This window comes from Pseudopipra pipra, chromosome 1 (assembly GCF_036250125.1).
Source record: "Pseudopipra pipra isolate bDixPip1 chromosome 1, bDixPip1.hap1, whole genome shotgun sequence".
Classification (NCBI taxonomy): Eukaryota; Metazoa; Chordata; class Aves; order Passeriformes; family Pipridae; genus Pseudopipra; species Pseudopipra pipra.
Window position 1 is genome coordinate 105,035,004 of NC_087549.1, and position 16,330 is coordinate 105,051,333.

At 38.5% G+C, this 16,330-nt stretch overlaps 1 protein-coding gene across 1 annotated transcript in view; it reads left to right on the forward strand.

Moving 5' to 3' along the window:
• The window catches only part of CNTNAP2 (contactin associated protein 2), a 1,027,914-nt gene that overhangs the window by 895,746 nt on the left and 115,838 nt on the right, over window positions 1–16,330 (forward strand). Inside the window, exon 16 of the mRNA XM_064668935.1 lies at window positions 13,696–13,866. Within this exon, the coding sequence (XP_064525005.1) occupies window positions 13,696–13,866 (171 nt within the window). The remainder of the gene's footprint in view (window positions 1–13,695; window positions 13,867–16,330) is intronic.

Sequence of the window (16,330 nt, forward strand, 5' to 3'; positions counted from 1 at the left end):
GATAGCACAAGTGATATAGTGCTTTTGAGGTTCAAGCAAATCTGGGTAAAAATCACCAGCAATCATCAATGATCAAAGAAATTTATTTCATTCATTTATATTTAGATTGGAAAGAAATGTCATAAGTAATGCGACATGATGGGTATCTCGGTCATCATGAGATAATTACAGTCATGCAGAGTTGCAAAACACTGTGAAGAAATATTTGCTTCTTAACAAATAGTAAAATATTTGTCATCTTTGCTTTTTAGGTGTTGCTAGATCTATTATTTATGCATGTATATATTTTTATCCATAAGTGATGTTGCCACGTAGATATGTTGCTATTTGAGCAGGCAGATCAGTGTTAAGAATTGTGTTCTCCATTTTCAAAATGTTTTGGCACTTACTTATTGACTTCATACAAACCAATGCATTTGGATAATGTGAAGGGTAAGAAGTAAATTTACGGAAAATTATTGTCTACACTTGTATCACAGTAACGTGTGCAAATTCCAGCCAAGTTCAGTATTGTGTTTTACAAAAAGAAACTACCTCTTGCAACCTAAGATTATAACCACAGTTTGCTGCAAATGTTGACAGTCCTGCAAGATCAATATTGAAAAAAGACCTTATAAAGGAAGAGAGAGAAGTATTTGCTTCACCTCAGAGATCTTGGACTCTGGAGCCATAAGCCGTAAACAGCTTGGCCAGGGTCATGTATGATAAGAGTGTCAGAACCAAGAAACTGAATTTAGAATAACTAAGTTATGGCAGAGTGCCTTTACCCCAAATCACCCTTCCATTTCAGATAAAAATCTTCATTGCAAGGGATTCCTTTTGTGTTCTGGAAATCTAGTTTTAGATCTGCATGGTTTTCCAACTCAGTGCAATGCTTTGTAAAATGTATTAAGGCAGTTTTTATCTGAGATCTTTTGTTGCTATATCTCAACTGAAACATTCTTTACAAGTCCAAATTTCTGGATGACTGCTTAGTAGAGAGACATTTAGCATAGGAAAGCCTATAAAAGGAAGAAGGGAGGAAGGGAAAGCAGAGAAAGAAAGAACTTTGTTCTCTTTGAGACATCTTTTTCACACTGTTTTCTCTTTCATTGCGTATTATTTTGGCTGAGGTGGAAAAGATTTGGGAAGTAAACAACGAGTAAATGCTCTCAAATTTGTAGAGTGTAATGCCATGAACAGTAGAACTGCACCTACATGATATGCAAGAAGTCAGAATCAGATCTCCTGTAGATGCAGAGAAGTGGTTTGCTTTCACAAATCATTTCACTTCCAAAATAATAATTTCATTTCAATTTTTGAATGAAGTTTATTTCCTTGCCATTTTTATTCAAGGCAGAACTGTTGTTCGTACTTTCACAGAATAGTTGAGTTGGAAGGGGTCTCTACGGAAGTTAAACCTTTAGCAGGTTATTGGTACTAGATTTTTTTTTTTAATTTTAAATCTAACAATTTTCTATTGGGGTGTACTATGCTATGTATAAGTCTTTCTCATATATCCGTGAACTTTGATTGGTTTAATACTCATTAAATTCATAAGGACATTTTAACATATACTCTTGGTCTCAGTGCTGTTACCACTGAGCTGTAAGACGAGTCCAGTAGATCTCTTCTCTCTCATACGATGACCTACTTAGTCTAACAAAATTTTGTTAGGGTTCTGGTTTAGATTTGCTATTACATTACATATATTCACTTGCATCACCTATATGGTATTTGAAAAGTGCCTAGCTAATGACTGTTCAAAGAGTGAAAGCTGCAGTTCTACAGTAAGCTCACCTTTCTACAGGGAACCCCCCTTTGCCCACGTAACTGTACTCTATGATAACAATATAACAGTGGCACTAATGGTAATGTTAAAACTAAAAAAGGTGGATAAAGGGAGTATAGCCAGGCACAAGTCTCTAGGGGACCACTTAATACGGGAAACTGTTATTTTTAAATTGAAATTTTGTAAGTACTTTCTTTGCATTCTTGGATTTAGAACACTGCTGAGATAGTAAGATTGCACTAAGATATTTGGGCATAGTGATAGTCTTAATGAGCTATTTTAAAGATAAGGAACTGGCAGGGAATGAAATAAAAACTCAAGTGCAGCCATGTGAGAAGTTTCTCTGGCATAGGTGATATAGAAATGAACTGTAAAATTACTTTTCAAAGACCTTTTTGCAAAATCTGAAGGGGAAAAGGCTACACCAACATAGGCATATCAAGGAGCATTTCCAGGGCCACAGCACATAATAGAGCAGATATTCTAGCCAAAGCATCAGTTTCTGGGGTGGAACAGTACCATAACATAAACTTCACTAGTTTTTTCTCAGACCCTAGAGCAGTCTAGGACTGGGAGGTGTAACACACTGCCTCGGAGCTGCAAGTTCAGACTGCAGTTTTACTTTTAAAAATATACAGGGTTCTTTTATATCTCAAGATAACATCAAGAAAATAAGCCACATACTTGTTCCCAAGAGGTACTTTTACTGATAATTTAGGGAGAAAATAAGAGAACTTGGCAAAATTTCGAAAGGGTGGCATACAATCAAAACAAAGCATTCCACTAAATTACTGACCCAGCACACAACCACCCTCACAACTTAGCAATATCCAATCCCACCTGCCTTAAGCTACACAAAACATCAAGAAAGGAGCAAAGAAAGAGGAGGGAGCAAGGAGAGAGAAGAATGAGAAAGAGGGAGAGCCAGATTATATAGCTACCACTGTAACCTTGTGGAAGCTCTCACATGTCCAGATGGCAGGGCTGTGACGCATGGCAAATGTATGCCCTTGGTTTTATCTGCTCTGGTCCCTATGGCCAACGCCCACAGGTGAGGCTCTGACCCACCAGCCACTCTGGGATTCCAGGCCAGGGTGAGAGGCAGTGTTCTCATTGTTCCTGCCAATCTGAGGTTGGGCTGGGGCTCCAGGATTTGTGGGATATTATAGTTTTCTCAAACTGTTTTTGACTGGCAGCTGCTCCATGGTTTTCCCAAGTGGGCTCCATAGGCCTGCCATGGAGGATACAACGCCACCTCACTTCCATTCCCCCTTCACACACACACCCACATACACACACACACACACACACCCTCACACACCCTGAGGTGGTTCCAACCCAACTATTACAGATCCAGTGTCTCACAGGACGCCACAGAGGTGTTAAGCTCTTACCTGTTTGAATTCAGAACAGGATGTCCATCTCTATAAATCAAATTCTTTTCAAATGCTCTTAATTGAGTACAAATAGCAACCACCCATAAAAACTACATGCCAAAAAAATGTTACAGTGACATAAAACTTGAGTGGCACCATAAGAATGAAGATAATTTTACTCAACTCTAGGTATGCTGTATATCTGAAGTATTTATTAATTTCTGTGGAACTGAGATTTGGACATGAACAAAGGAGTCATTGAAAGTATATTTCTACAAATAAGCAGTAGAACAGCATAACTTTGTGTTAATGCACCTGCTGAATTAAGTTAATACTTCAAGCAAATTGTTTTAGCCATAAGTTTCATCAAAGCTCAGAGGACTATGATTCATCAGAGGACCTAGTCATATCTTTTGAGTTAAATATTCTCAGTTATAGTTCAGAAGACTCTGAAATCAAGTAATAGAAGATCAAGCAAAATAATTTCATTATCTCTGTGAATAACAGGTAATTCTGGAATCAATGGCATGAAGAATAGTTAATGTACTACATCAAGACTAAATTGCATCTTACATTTTTATTCTGATGAATATTTTCCACTGTGAAAGTGGAGCTGCTCTAGGAGAACACAAATCAGGTAATCAAAGAGCCAGGACACTGAGGCCAGATCTGTAGCCAAACACCAATGACTTTAAAGCCACAAATAGGAACAGAAATGTCACCCTAAGCAGAGAAAATGAGAAAATGTAGAGGGGTAGAGCTGTGTGGAGATTACCCAGCGCATGAGTCTTGTAAAACGTCATGTCAGGAACAGCAAATGGGAATGGCAGAAGAAGAAACAGTTACTGGATCATGTTGTCCACATGATGTTGGGCCAGGACAACGGTTCTATGACTCTATTGAACTTGTCCATATACCTAGCCAAGGATCTGCAGAGCAGAGAACTACCATTTCCTGCAGTTCACCACAGAGAAAGTGAATTGTTAAGAAAGTTTACTGGGTTTTATGTTATTGTCCTTGTGTCTTTGTCTCATGTTGCACAGACATGTGCTAAGCATACAGCGCTCATGCGGTATTACCAGATGGGAATGGTAAGCTATTACAATTCCTTTGTAGAGCTATAAACACCCACCAATATCTAGAAGGCAATAGAGAATCAGATTCTCATAGTAACATGGTTTGTGGACAGCACCAGGTTCCTGTATTTAATGTTTACCATCATGGCAGGGTTCCTACATACTGCGTTGGCACAGTGGCAATCAAGCTGATGTTTGCAGGTCACTTATTGTTTAAAAAAATTCCCCTGAAAGGACACCAGTTTACATGCATCATTAAAGCTCCATCAGCACATTACACAGCTCCAGGTTGTAAACCATGCCAGATCAGGACCTTTCATTCTTTAGATAGATGAAAGTAATGACAGTGACAGGGTATGTATTGTGATTAGGTGCTGTGACCAGGAGGCAAGACTTTTGAAAAACGATCTTCCAAAGATGATTGCAGGTAACACAGCAGGTGCTGGAAACCTTTCTGCATCACTGAATCTTTTTCATTGAGTCCAGCATTTCACTGATAAATGTGATTGCACTTTTCCCTCACTCAGCAAATACAGTGACTGGCAGAGTAAAAAAAATTTAGCACCTGTGTTTATATCCATTGATCTGTGTCTTGTAAGTGGTATGTCACTTGAGAATCTTTATGAAAACAGACAATTTATAATGGCAGATAAACTGCTATCCATCTTGCTGAAATTTTGATATAAGTTGTTCTATGTCTTTCATTACTGACCATAATACTCAAGTTGATTCGAGATAATAGGGCTAAGACTCTTTAACTTATAAATAAGTAATTTAAGGCTAACCTGCATTTGTAATTCTTCAAATACATTTACTTTCTCCTTGATATCTTGTTATGCATGAGGGAGTTTGAGGCTTTAGACCTTGCACCCATGAGAAAAGAGAAAAAGTTCTGTAATGAGATCAATAATTGTCTCAGCAATGGCAGGCATGCAGAGTTTTTGGCATTTGCAGTAAAAAAGAGCTGGCAAAAGTCTGTAAGTGAAGATCAAACAACCTTCTCACAAATGGAGGAGGCAAGGGCACCTGTGGAAGGTCACCACCCAAATGAGTAGACAGAACCTTTTTCAGGATCTCACTTTCAGAGAAGATGCATGCAATGAACTTCCAGAAGAGAAACCTCAAGGAATTACTTTGAGTTTCAGGTGTAATATAGAAATTGAAGGTGTTATATATTTATCAACAATTGGGATGCAGCACCATCAGCAAGTTTGTTGATTAAACTAAACCAGGAGTTGCTGTTGACTCTCTTGAGAGACAAGAGGTTTTGCAGAAGAATCTAGAGAGAATGGAGCATTAGACTATGATTAATGGGATGAAATTTAACAAATCAAAATGCCAGATTCTATACCTAGCATGGAGCAACACAAGTCTAAAGTGGGGGAGGAGTGGCTGGAAGGCAGCCCTGCAGAGGATGGTCTGGGGGTGCTAGTTGGCAGGAGGCTCAACAGTAGTCAGCAGTGTGTAAGCCCTGGCAGCCAAGAGGGCAAATCACATCCTGGGGTACATCGAGCACAGCAAGACAGATGGTCCAAAGAGGTGACTGTCCCACTGTATTCAGCATTAGTCTCACTTTGAATACTGTGTACAATTCTGGGTTCTGCTGTTTAGGAAGGATTTGAAGATCTTTGAATGTGTCCTGAGGAGCACACCACAGCTGATGAAGGGGCTGGCAGGTGTGCCCTCTGAGGAGCGGCTGAGGACTCTGAGTTTGGAGTGAAGGAGGCTAAAGGGCAACCTCACTGCTCCCTACAGCTTCCTGAGGTGAGGAAGTGAAGAGGGAGGTGCTGAGTTCTTCTCCCTGGTGCCCAGTGCCAGGACACAATGGCTAAAAGCTGCATCCATCAGGGAAGGTTTGAACTTGACATGGGAAAACATTTCTTTACTGGGAAGGTAGTCAAAGCCTGGAACAGGCTTCCTGGAGAGGTGGCCACTGCCCTGTTCCTCTCAGTGTTTAAGAGAGTATTTAAGGACAATTCCATTAAAGCCATGCTTTAACTTTTGGTCAGCCCTGAAGTGTTGAACTAGATGGCCTAAACAAATTTAAAAAAAAAGTAAATGTAAAAAAGGTCAATGTAAAAAAAAAAAAAATTACAGCCTAGAATTTATCCTTTAAATTTTGAATTGTCTTTAATGTGACAGTAACCACTGCAGAGCTAACTTTTCTGTTTTGCTAACTCTGAGCTTATCTTTATATGTGTTGAAATTCTCAGCAGGTTTTGTTCTGGACTTCCAGCCATTTGTTACTTTGTTGAAAGCTGCACAGCTAGTTTTATCTTGAAAATTGAAATCTAACCTATATTTTTATTTAGCCTGAAAGGGTGTAAGTCAGTTTGCTATTATACAGTGTTAATGCACTCTCCATCTGTTGACTTGGGGATTATTTTCCCTGTGTGTTGTCAAAAGACTTTTCTGCTATTAAGCCAACATTTTGTGTAGCAATTACTTTTAGTTTATTTTTCTTGATTCAGGTTAGGATTGAGTAAATCAGGACACTACCATCTTAATTTTAAATTAAGTAGTAATTTACATGCTTCTTTTCAAATTATATTCTGCTGTGATGCTGAAAAATTGTTCACCTGTAGCCCAAGAAACAAAATATTGTTATTTCTAGATACAGTCTGAGCATGCAAGGCCAGAGGCTTGACAGGTTTGCACTATTTTGACCCCTGCCTCAAATTTCATTTAGCCAAAACACCATTTTTTTTCTAATGACAGGAGTTCTATGCCTAATTTGTTTTACCTTTTCTTATCTTCTTATGGTATAACCCCATTTTATATAGATACTAGTAAAAAGTAGTTACTTTGTGCAGAATGAGATATTGATGACTAACAGAATCATCAAGGTCAGAAGAGGCCTTCAAGACCATCTAGTCTAACTGTCAGTGCAGCACCACCATAAATACCCCTAAATCATATCCCCAAGTGTGACATCCAGGCAACTCTGGAACATTTCCTGAGACCAACTCATTCTAATGCCTAACCACTCTTTCAGTGAATTTTACTTTTTTTTTTTTTTTTCTGACCTTAAATCTCCCTTGGCACAATTTAATGCCATTTCCTCTCATTCTTTCACTTGAGACATGGCAGAAGAGACTGACCCCTACTTCGTTACAGCCTCCGTTCAGATAGTTGAAGAGAGCAATAAAGTCCCTCCTAAGCCTCCTTTTCTCCAGGCTAAACAACCCCAGCTCCTGCAGCTGCTCTTGATAAAACATGTTTTCTAGACCCTTCCCATCTTCACTGCCCATCTTTGGACATTTTCCAGCACCTCAGTGTCCTCTTTGAAGCCAGTGACACAGAACTGGACACAGTACTTGAGGTGCAGCCTCACCAGTGCCAAGTACAGGGGCAGAATCACTGCCCTCATCCTGCTGGCCACACTATTCCTGATACAGGCCAGGATGCCATTGGCCTTCTTGGCCACCTGGGCACACTGCTGGCTTACACTGAGCCAGCTGTCAACCAACTCCCTCCCGCAAGTCCCTTTTTGCTGAGCAGCTTTCCAGCCGTTCTTCCCAAGCCTATAGCAATGCATGGGGGTTGTTGCGACCCAAGTACAGGACCAATAACAATAATAATGGTGCAGTGCAGAGAAATGCACAACCAGTACACATTCTGCAGTCCTGAAAATTGGAAACATGGGATTTGGGGCAGAGAGGTGCAGGCATGGGATGACACAAGACTGTGCACTGATTGATAGAGGGGACTCCAGGACTATAAACTACTCACCAATAGTCAAATAAATTCAAAACTGGAGCTGGTCAAAACTGATTTCAAGGGCACCAAAGAAATCAAAGAAGATATGCAAAGTGCACCATATACAGTAAAACATATATATATTAAATATAGTAAATATTGCACAGTAAAACACATAGTAAATGTGTCATGGAGATGGAGACCAGAGCAAAACAAAGGTTTAAAAGCATGTTAGCACAATGAAAAATGGCACTAAGCAGATTGTCCAGTCACGAAGAAGCCACCAGCATTGTAGCCCTCTCAGCAAAGGACAGAATGCTGACAACCTGTCATCTTTGCTTTCCTCTGCCCCCAGCACACACACCCCTCCTGTTCAGTCTGAAGCTGTGATCTCAACTCTACTAAGATTAGCACTGATGGCAGAAAAGCTCCTGCCCTGCTTTGAGGTCATAGTTACATCTTTCACAATAAAGTACAACTCAGTGCAAGAAATACTACCAATTTTCTTTGACCTTTCAGATAAAAAGTCCGACAGCAAATTTGGTTTTCATTATGGCCAGTTCCACACTGAAGTGCATCTGAAGAGTTGAGTCAAAGGTGTGATTGTTGTTGTACTGATATCCAAATTGCTCTGATGTGCATGTGTAGACTCCTTTCCCAGAATGGAAACAGAAGAAAGGAAAAAAATCCCACCAACTTGATTTGTTCAGCATAATTGTATGGATAATTCCAATCCATTACTTTGTGGCACAGAACAGTTTTCTATTCACACATCCATCTTCTCTGAAATAGAAGACTATTCTTACATTTTATTCACATAATGGTTTTGATAGAAAATCTGTTTTGCTGCAGATGAGGGCCCTGGAGGGTTTTGGACTATTGTAATACATAAGAGCTGCCTGACATTGCAGCATTCGTTCTCCAGTGCGATTGCCTAGCAGGGCTAAAAGCACTGATGTCTTTTACAGTTCTGGTATTGCCATTATCCATTTCAATGGGGTTTAAATGTAAAAGTGAAATTGATGGTGTTACAGCATGAATTTCAATCACACTAAGAAAGAAGATATTGATGGGAGCCAGCAAGGGAGCTCTGAACAAAAATATTGCAAGGAAGAAGCTGAAAGGCTGATTGCTATAAGACCAGTGACTGTGTTTTCAAGTGACATAGCTGCCACACACTAAAACACTGTAACTCAGGGGTAGTAAAACTAATGAGAAAGCAGTAAGACTGTTTTGCAGGAGCTTAAGGAGTTGGATTTTAATTTCCACAGCAGACAAGCAGAGCTGTGAGCAACCTTGATGCAAGTTGAAAACAGAATCATAGTGTTATGTGGTCCATTGAAGCACCTCTGTCATAACTATGGCTCTGACTCCTGCTTGGATCCAGGCAAATATCCATGATGGTTTCCTCTGGGGCTGTGGTCAGCAATTCCCTTGCCTGCCTCTGCATGCCCTGAGGCTTAATGCCATCACCAAGAAACGTGCAATTTTGTGAGAAACACAGACAGTTTTTGAGGATCTCCACATTTACCTTGAGCTGCAAACAACTGAAAAGGCTTGTCTGGTGCCTTGATTTATTTGTATTTGTGCTTCCATGACAGCAGCATGCTCTGTACCTGTTTAATTGGTTTAAATCAAATTTAAACATTAGGCAAGCTTAAAACAACAGAGATGCACAACAGAGCTATGGTCTTGATTACAGAATTATGGTTGAGATTACAAAGAAAAAAGTAAAATTATAATGTCCTATTTCAGATAATACAATAAAAATCCTCCTTAGCTTCTGTGGTATTTTTATACATCACAAACTTAGCAATTAGGGTGTTCTTTCTAAATAAACTCCCTTTCCCACCTTCTATTGGTCTGATATTCCCGCTGCCATAACTCTAGCCTGTGGTTTAAGTTCCTGTCCCAATTTTCTCCATCTACAGCTTGCTCAGCCTAAAGTGGAAGAAAAACGCTTGTAGGATCGATACATTCAAACCATTTGAGGAAAGAATTGTGACAATGTACTGAAGAAATTTTGAGGCATAGTGACTGACAAAAGTTCCTACCAAGAAACAATAATAAATGTGTGTGAAGTGGATTTTTATACAAGATTTCCTTAGGGAACCCTTTTCTTATCAAAACTATCATTTTATGATAAAGATCATTATGCATATTTAGCAAAACATTTCTCTTGTACTCTGAATAAAAGGTCTTTTTCCCCTGAAAGTGTTTTGAGACAAATGTATACCTATGTGTGAAAACATGATTTTATCTTTATAGGAATTTCTTATGAATAGCCCATGAAAACATCTCTCTGAAGCTGCAGGTTCTGCTATTCTATCTGCATTATTTGTATTCATATTCTCACCAGTAACATCTGCAGCCAAGGCTTTCTGCAGAGCCAAATCACAGCATTTTGAATGAAATATAAAATCTTTACTGATGAAATTCTTCAGTAGGCTGGGTGCAGCACTACGTAAAAATTGATTCATTTTGTTTCAGTAAAAAGGTGACACACATTTCCATATGAACCCACCTACCTATCTGGCCCTGCAGGTGTACTGGTAGCTGTAGCCCTTCTTGTAAGCATATTGTGGTAAAGGTTTGAAATCTTAGCCATATGGCCGGGGCCTGTTGGGTAAACTCACAACCGATACTAAAGACTGAAATCTCTGACTATAAAAAGGAATGGTCACATACAACTGGAAATTAATTCCCTTTAAAGGCAAACCTGGTCTTTAGTTATGCGCTGTCATAATTAAGGATTTAAGGCAGAGTGTCCCAGCATTGCAGACTGAGTCTATGTTAAATTGCATTTAGTGCTTTCAAGTTTGCAAGATAATAAAAAAGATATAAAAAATACTACTAAATATATAGCTATTTCATATACCAGCTCCTATTCTTATTTACTTTATTGCAATATTAATTATAATAATATACTGTATTGTAGTGGAAGCTCCAGTTAAGGGACTAGGATTTCATTGCACCACAACATGACAAAATAAAACATGACAAAAATATGCTCCTTTCAACGCAGCCATTGTCAATGCATCAGTGGAAGTGATTAATTAAGATATCTGTCTGACTTGTGGCTCTTCATGTGTGTAAGGTGCACAGTAGATGCTAGTGTGGTGAGAACATGGAATGCAGCGACTGAAGGCTGGGTCATGCTAGCAGAAGGCTCGTCTTTAACCAGCATCCCTGGCCAGGGGAGAAACCTGAGAGAAGAGCCCATTGCAGTCATGCTATTTGGCTGGACAGTGACGCAGCTGCACAGTCAGCCTGGTCTCCTTTGCTGTAGTGAGGTGGCTAGGGAGCCTTTCACACTGAAGAGAGATTCCAGTAGTACTTGAATTTTGTAGCTCTCTCTCACAGCAATTTTGCTTGTCGAGTGTTCTTTGTGTTTTAGGCTTATAAGTTTGGTATTATTCAGAGAATGTAAACCTAGGGATCTGAAATACTTGTTTAAGTTATAAAGACATGCAAGCATTTCTACAAGGTTATTCAGGGCAACTAAATTAGCTGCTTAACAAGGATTGTATTAATATATGCCTGACTTTTTGTCAAAGTCCCACTTATTTCATGTGAGTTTATTCAGCAAGTGAAATGAAACCTGTTTTGAGAGTTTGCCAAGATCTACCATATCTGTAGCTCCCAGGGGGAAAATATAGATGTCCAGGTACATCTGCAAGTGGAAAAGCATAAATACTAAGTCCATCTGGACCCTGTACTAAGAGACTATTGACAAAGCACTCATGCACCTAGACCATAAGCAACCCTAATATTGAGGAAGCACTTTGAAAAGAGAGAGATAGAAAGAGACTTGAGACTATGAATGAAAACAAAATTCCAGACCTTTTTTATCTGTGCTGCTTTATCACTAGGTATGTTTTCAGAGAAAGACTTTGCAATTAATTAGCAGATATTTCTTGCCCAAGCATGCCTATGATATGAGTATTATTAACATTTCTATGGAAATAATTAATAATATTCAATCTTGAAATTACTAGTTTGTGTAAGTAGAGTAAATAGTAATACATGTTGAAGCTAGCTGACCTAGCTCAACCGGTTAATTCACAAAGCTATCTTATGAGTGTCCATTTCTTCCCATTTTCACCACTCACATGCACATTTATACACATCCACACAAAATCTCAGTTACAACTTTCCTCCTGTGATGCATTGGAGTAAACAGAAAGCTGCTTCTTTTCCCAAAAACTCTCATTCTGCATCCTTGAGAGAGGCAGAATTAAATGGAAGAGATGGGATAGTACTATGGAAGGCAATTGTTTGCATGTATTTAAACATAAAGCTTTCTGTTAATTCAGATGTTCAATTTAAATTTGAATAAAGATTAATGAATTACACAAATAATAATACTTCTGACCTGGCTGTGGGCCAGTGGTGTTATATATAAGCAGTGCTGAGGTTCAGCATCCTCATTCATATTCATCCAGGTCTAACCAGATAAATAATAGCATTATCAGGTACTTCAATAATCAAAAAATGGAAAACCAATCTCTGGGAATTTTGACTGGAATGGAAAGTAGTTTATTATTGTGTTTATTAGCTGGCATACTAAAGGCTCAGCTGTGGCTACATAATGAGGATATTCTAATAAATTTCTGAATCTGGATACATAAGCATTCTGATTAAATTAGAACTAGCTGGTTTAGTCTCTCTTTGGCTTACCATATCACTTATATCATCATCATGGAATCATCATAGAATGGGCTGGGTAGAAAGAGACCTTAAAGATCATTTAGTTCCAACATTCCTGCCATGGACAGGGACACTTCACTAGAACAGGTTGCTTAGAGCAACATCCAGCTTGGCCTTAAACACTTCCAGGGATGGGGAATCCACAACTTCTCTGGGCAGCCTGTTCCAGTGCCTCACCACCCTTACAGTAAAGAATTTCTTCCTAATATCTCATATAAACCCTCTTTCAGTTTGAAACCACTCCCCCTTGTCACATCACTAGATGGTCCTGTAAATAGTTTCTCTCCATATTTCTTGTAGGCTCCCTTCAGGTACTGGAAGGCCACAATTAGGTCACTCTGAAGCCTTCTCTTATGAATTTTAAGAGAATCTTCTCTTATATCTTGTGAATTTTTTGTGTTTGCATGGTAATGCTACCTTGCACAGAATTTGACTATCAGGCTAGCTAAAGTACAGTAATAGGTCTTGGATATTATTAATTATTATATTTCTACAATGGAAATGTACTAGGGGACAATTAGGAGCACATGCTAATTGTGTTTGTATTGCTTAGCTTCATTTCTTGGATTTTTTTCTTTGGTGCATATTAATACACTTCTAATAGACATGGCTATGTTTCCAGAAGAAGGGGGTATAGCTGTGTAGCTGTGTAGAATAAATTTGAAGATAGATAAGTCACACATGAAGCAATGCATGAAACCAAAACATGCCAGAGGTGAAGCAGACATCAAATTAGTGTTTTGTCCATCTGTCTGATCTCCCATGAGTGTTACTTGAATGTTACTATACTAAACATGTAGTAACAACATATTTGAGTATGACTGGATATGATAAATTAGGAGCTTGAAAATAAATTTACAATAAACATGCTCTGCCTTCTGAAATCTGATGCGCTGCACCCAGAAGAACAAAAACAAAAAGGAGGTAGTAGAATCAATACGCTTGAAGGGGGTTTTTTCAGCATAAACAACACTGTAGCATATATTGACATTAAAAGCTTCAACTTTTCAGGCAGTTTCAAGGGAGCACTGAAATATGTGTCTTTCCTGTCTGTCCCATGCAGGGAATTACTGGAACGCAGCTTCTTTCGTTACTTCATCATCTTACCTCCACTTCTCCACCTTCCAAGGGGAAACCAGCGCAGACATCTCTTTCTATTTCAAAACATCAGCCTCGGATGGGGTGTTTCTTGAGAATCTGGGTAACACTGACTTCATCAAACTGGAGCTGAAATGTAAGTATATGCTTCTCATCACTATTCTTGGCACCTGAACAGGGTTTATGTCAGATAGTAGGTTTCAAGAAATGTGTATCATTCAGTAAAATGTGTAAGCTCACTACATTCTGGAAAAACTTCCAAATCAAGCTGCTTGACATATTTTCAGGTTGCCTTATGTGGGAAGAGCACTTGAAGTATATTTGGATTGTTTATTTAGGGGAAACAGACAAAGAAGAATAGAACTAGTAACATCAATTATAAAAATGACACTGACCTGAAAAGAGTTTCCAAAATTGCACGTCAGAATTATTTCTTAAGAGCTTATTTTTTCAGCTCTGTGTGCTTTTCTATTTTATTTCATGGTTGCTTCAGAAACAGGGAAAAGAAAGAAAAAAGAGATACCATCCTAATCATCACTGCAAGGAGCCAAAGAGCTGAAAACTTGCATATGATATTTAAAAGCCATAAAAAATCTCATAAAAATAAATCTTTATCAGCATTATCTGTTAATAAAATTGCTGATCTGAGAAAGAGGGTATACGATATCAAGAGGCGAGTTAATTTTATTATTTAAACCACTTTTAATGGCCCAGGGGCAAACTTTCCAGGGAAAGGTGCCGAAATCCTCAGCTGTACCTGAATTCTGCTTAGTGAAATTGAAGCAGCTGAATTAGGGAGAAACATGTTTTATGTCTCCTTTGTTCTCCCTCGACCCTGCCATAAATGGAAGCAGCAACAGGCCTGCTGTGCTTTGGGTGGTTGTTATTACAGCCCCTAGCAGCACATTACAGCAGTGGGGTTATATGAGTGCAGCAAGCTGCCTCCCTGCACTCCAGCACTGGGAAAAGCATGTGTGCTTCCTTTTGCTGCAGGAGCTACTCATGGACACCAAGGAGCCAGCTCTAAATACTGATGCACAAAAAAAGGCAATGCTAGAATTTGCTAATGTTGAAAGAGAAGAATTTGCTTATGGACCCCGAATAATCCATCTTTTACACAGATGCAATGTGATCTACATGCACACATCTAATTTTAAAACAAAAAGCCATTTTCAGCACTTCCCAAAATTTAAACACACAAATCAGAATGTGGAGACTTAGAAACCACCAGAAGGCCCCTTCAAAATGAATCTAAATTTTTCCCTCTGGATAAGAATAAAACACCAAGTTCCAGTTGGGTGAAAGTATGTTTCCTTCTTTCTACAAGGAATTTTTTTCATGTTGCTTAATCCCAGTTTGTCTAATCTGCAATTAGTGCAAATCAAAATAGCTCCTATTGAGCCACAGGAGATAGTCTTAATTGCTTTAACAAGGGACACAGCCCTTTTGTAATAAAGTGGCAGCTATTTCTAATTTCCCTTTGAATTTAAATAGTACTTCTAGTCAGCTGAGGTGGGCATTTTCAGAGCTTCTTACTCTTCTACATTATGAAAGGTGGTCTCTGCTATTGTAATCAGATCAGCCATGCTGTTCACTTAGCTAAATAGGGACAGTAACAGTTAATAAAGGTGACTATAACAGTGAATAAAGGTGAGTTGGCAGTGATTATAATTCTTTTGAACTCAGCTCAAGTTTAAAAGTAATCATGCTGCAACTGTTCACTGAATAGATGTACCAGTTCAAGAAAGTACGTGGCAGTTTACTCAGAATATTGTTCAACAGGACTTTAATTTTAAGTCTGTGCTTGAGATCCACTGACTTTGCTGTGACCTGGCATATGCATGAATTCAACCTCTTCCTTGTGTCCTACAATCTAAACCTTAGATTATAAATTTTTAGTGGCAGAAATTGAAATATCGTCTGTAAAAACAGATGTGAGACATTGGTAAAAACTATGTTGACTGTAAAGTCAACTTTTGCTATAAAGTACAAAGCAGTTAATTCGATGTATTTCCATTCACCCTACTCTTTCTTTCCCAAAAACTATTGCTTGAAATTTTCAGAGCCCCAGAAAATAGACCTTTCTGTGACTTAAATGTTCTACCAGTCACGACTCAAAAAGTGACTCAAAAAAAGTGTTCAAAAAGTGTTGGATGTTGTGAGTTTAGTAACAAAGAGAAACTCATCCTCTCTTCTGAACCGGACATTTATTTAATGAACATTTGTTTTATATAGTTTTTATGTTTGTCTCATTCTAGTCTGTACTTATGGTTTTCTGGAATTCATTCAAATGGAAAGTAAAGTTTCAGAATTTCAGAAATTTCTTACACAGTTTACAGTAGAATCTGCTGCTTCCTAAAAGTCTGTTTCCCCTTTACAAAAATCCTATAAAATTAATATGTGAATTTCTCCCTCAATAGGAACACGAAATTAAGTCAGTACAGTAATTACAGAATTATCCCTAAACTCTTTCTGTTGGCAAGCTGCTTTTTGACTAACCCATCACATTCTCTGGTAGAACAGCTATTTTGTATTAAAGGTTTTTTACATAATAACCATCATATTTACTGCAACTGCTGTACTTCAAACAGCCTGTTCTC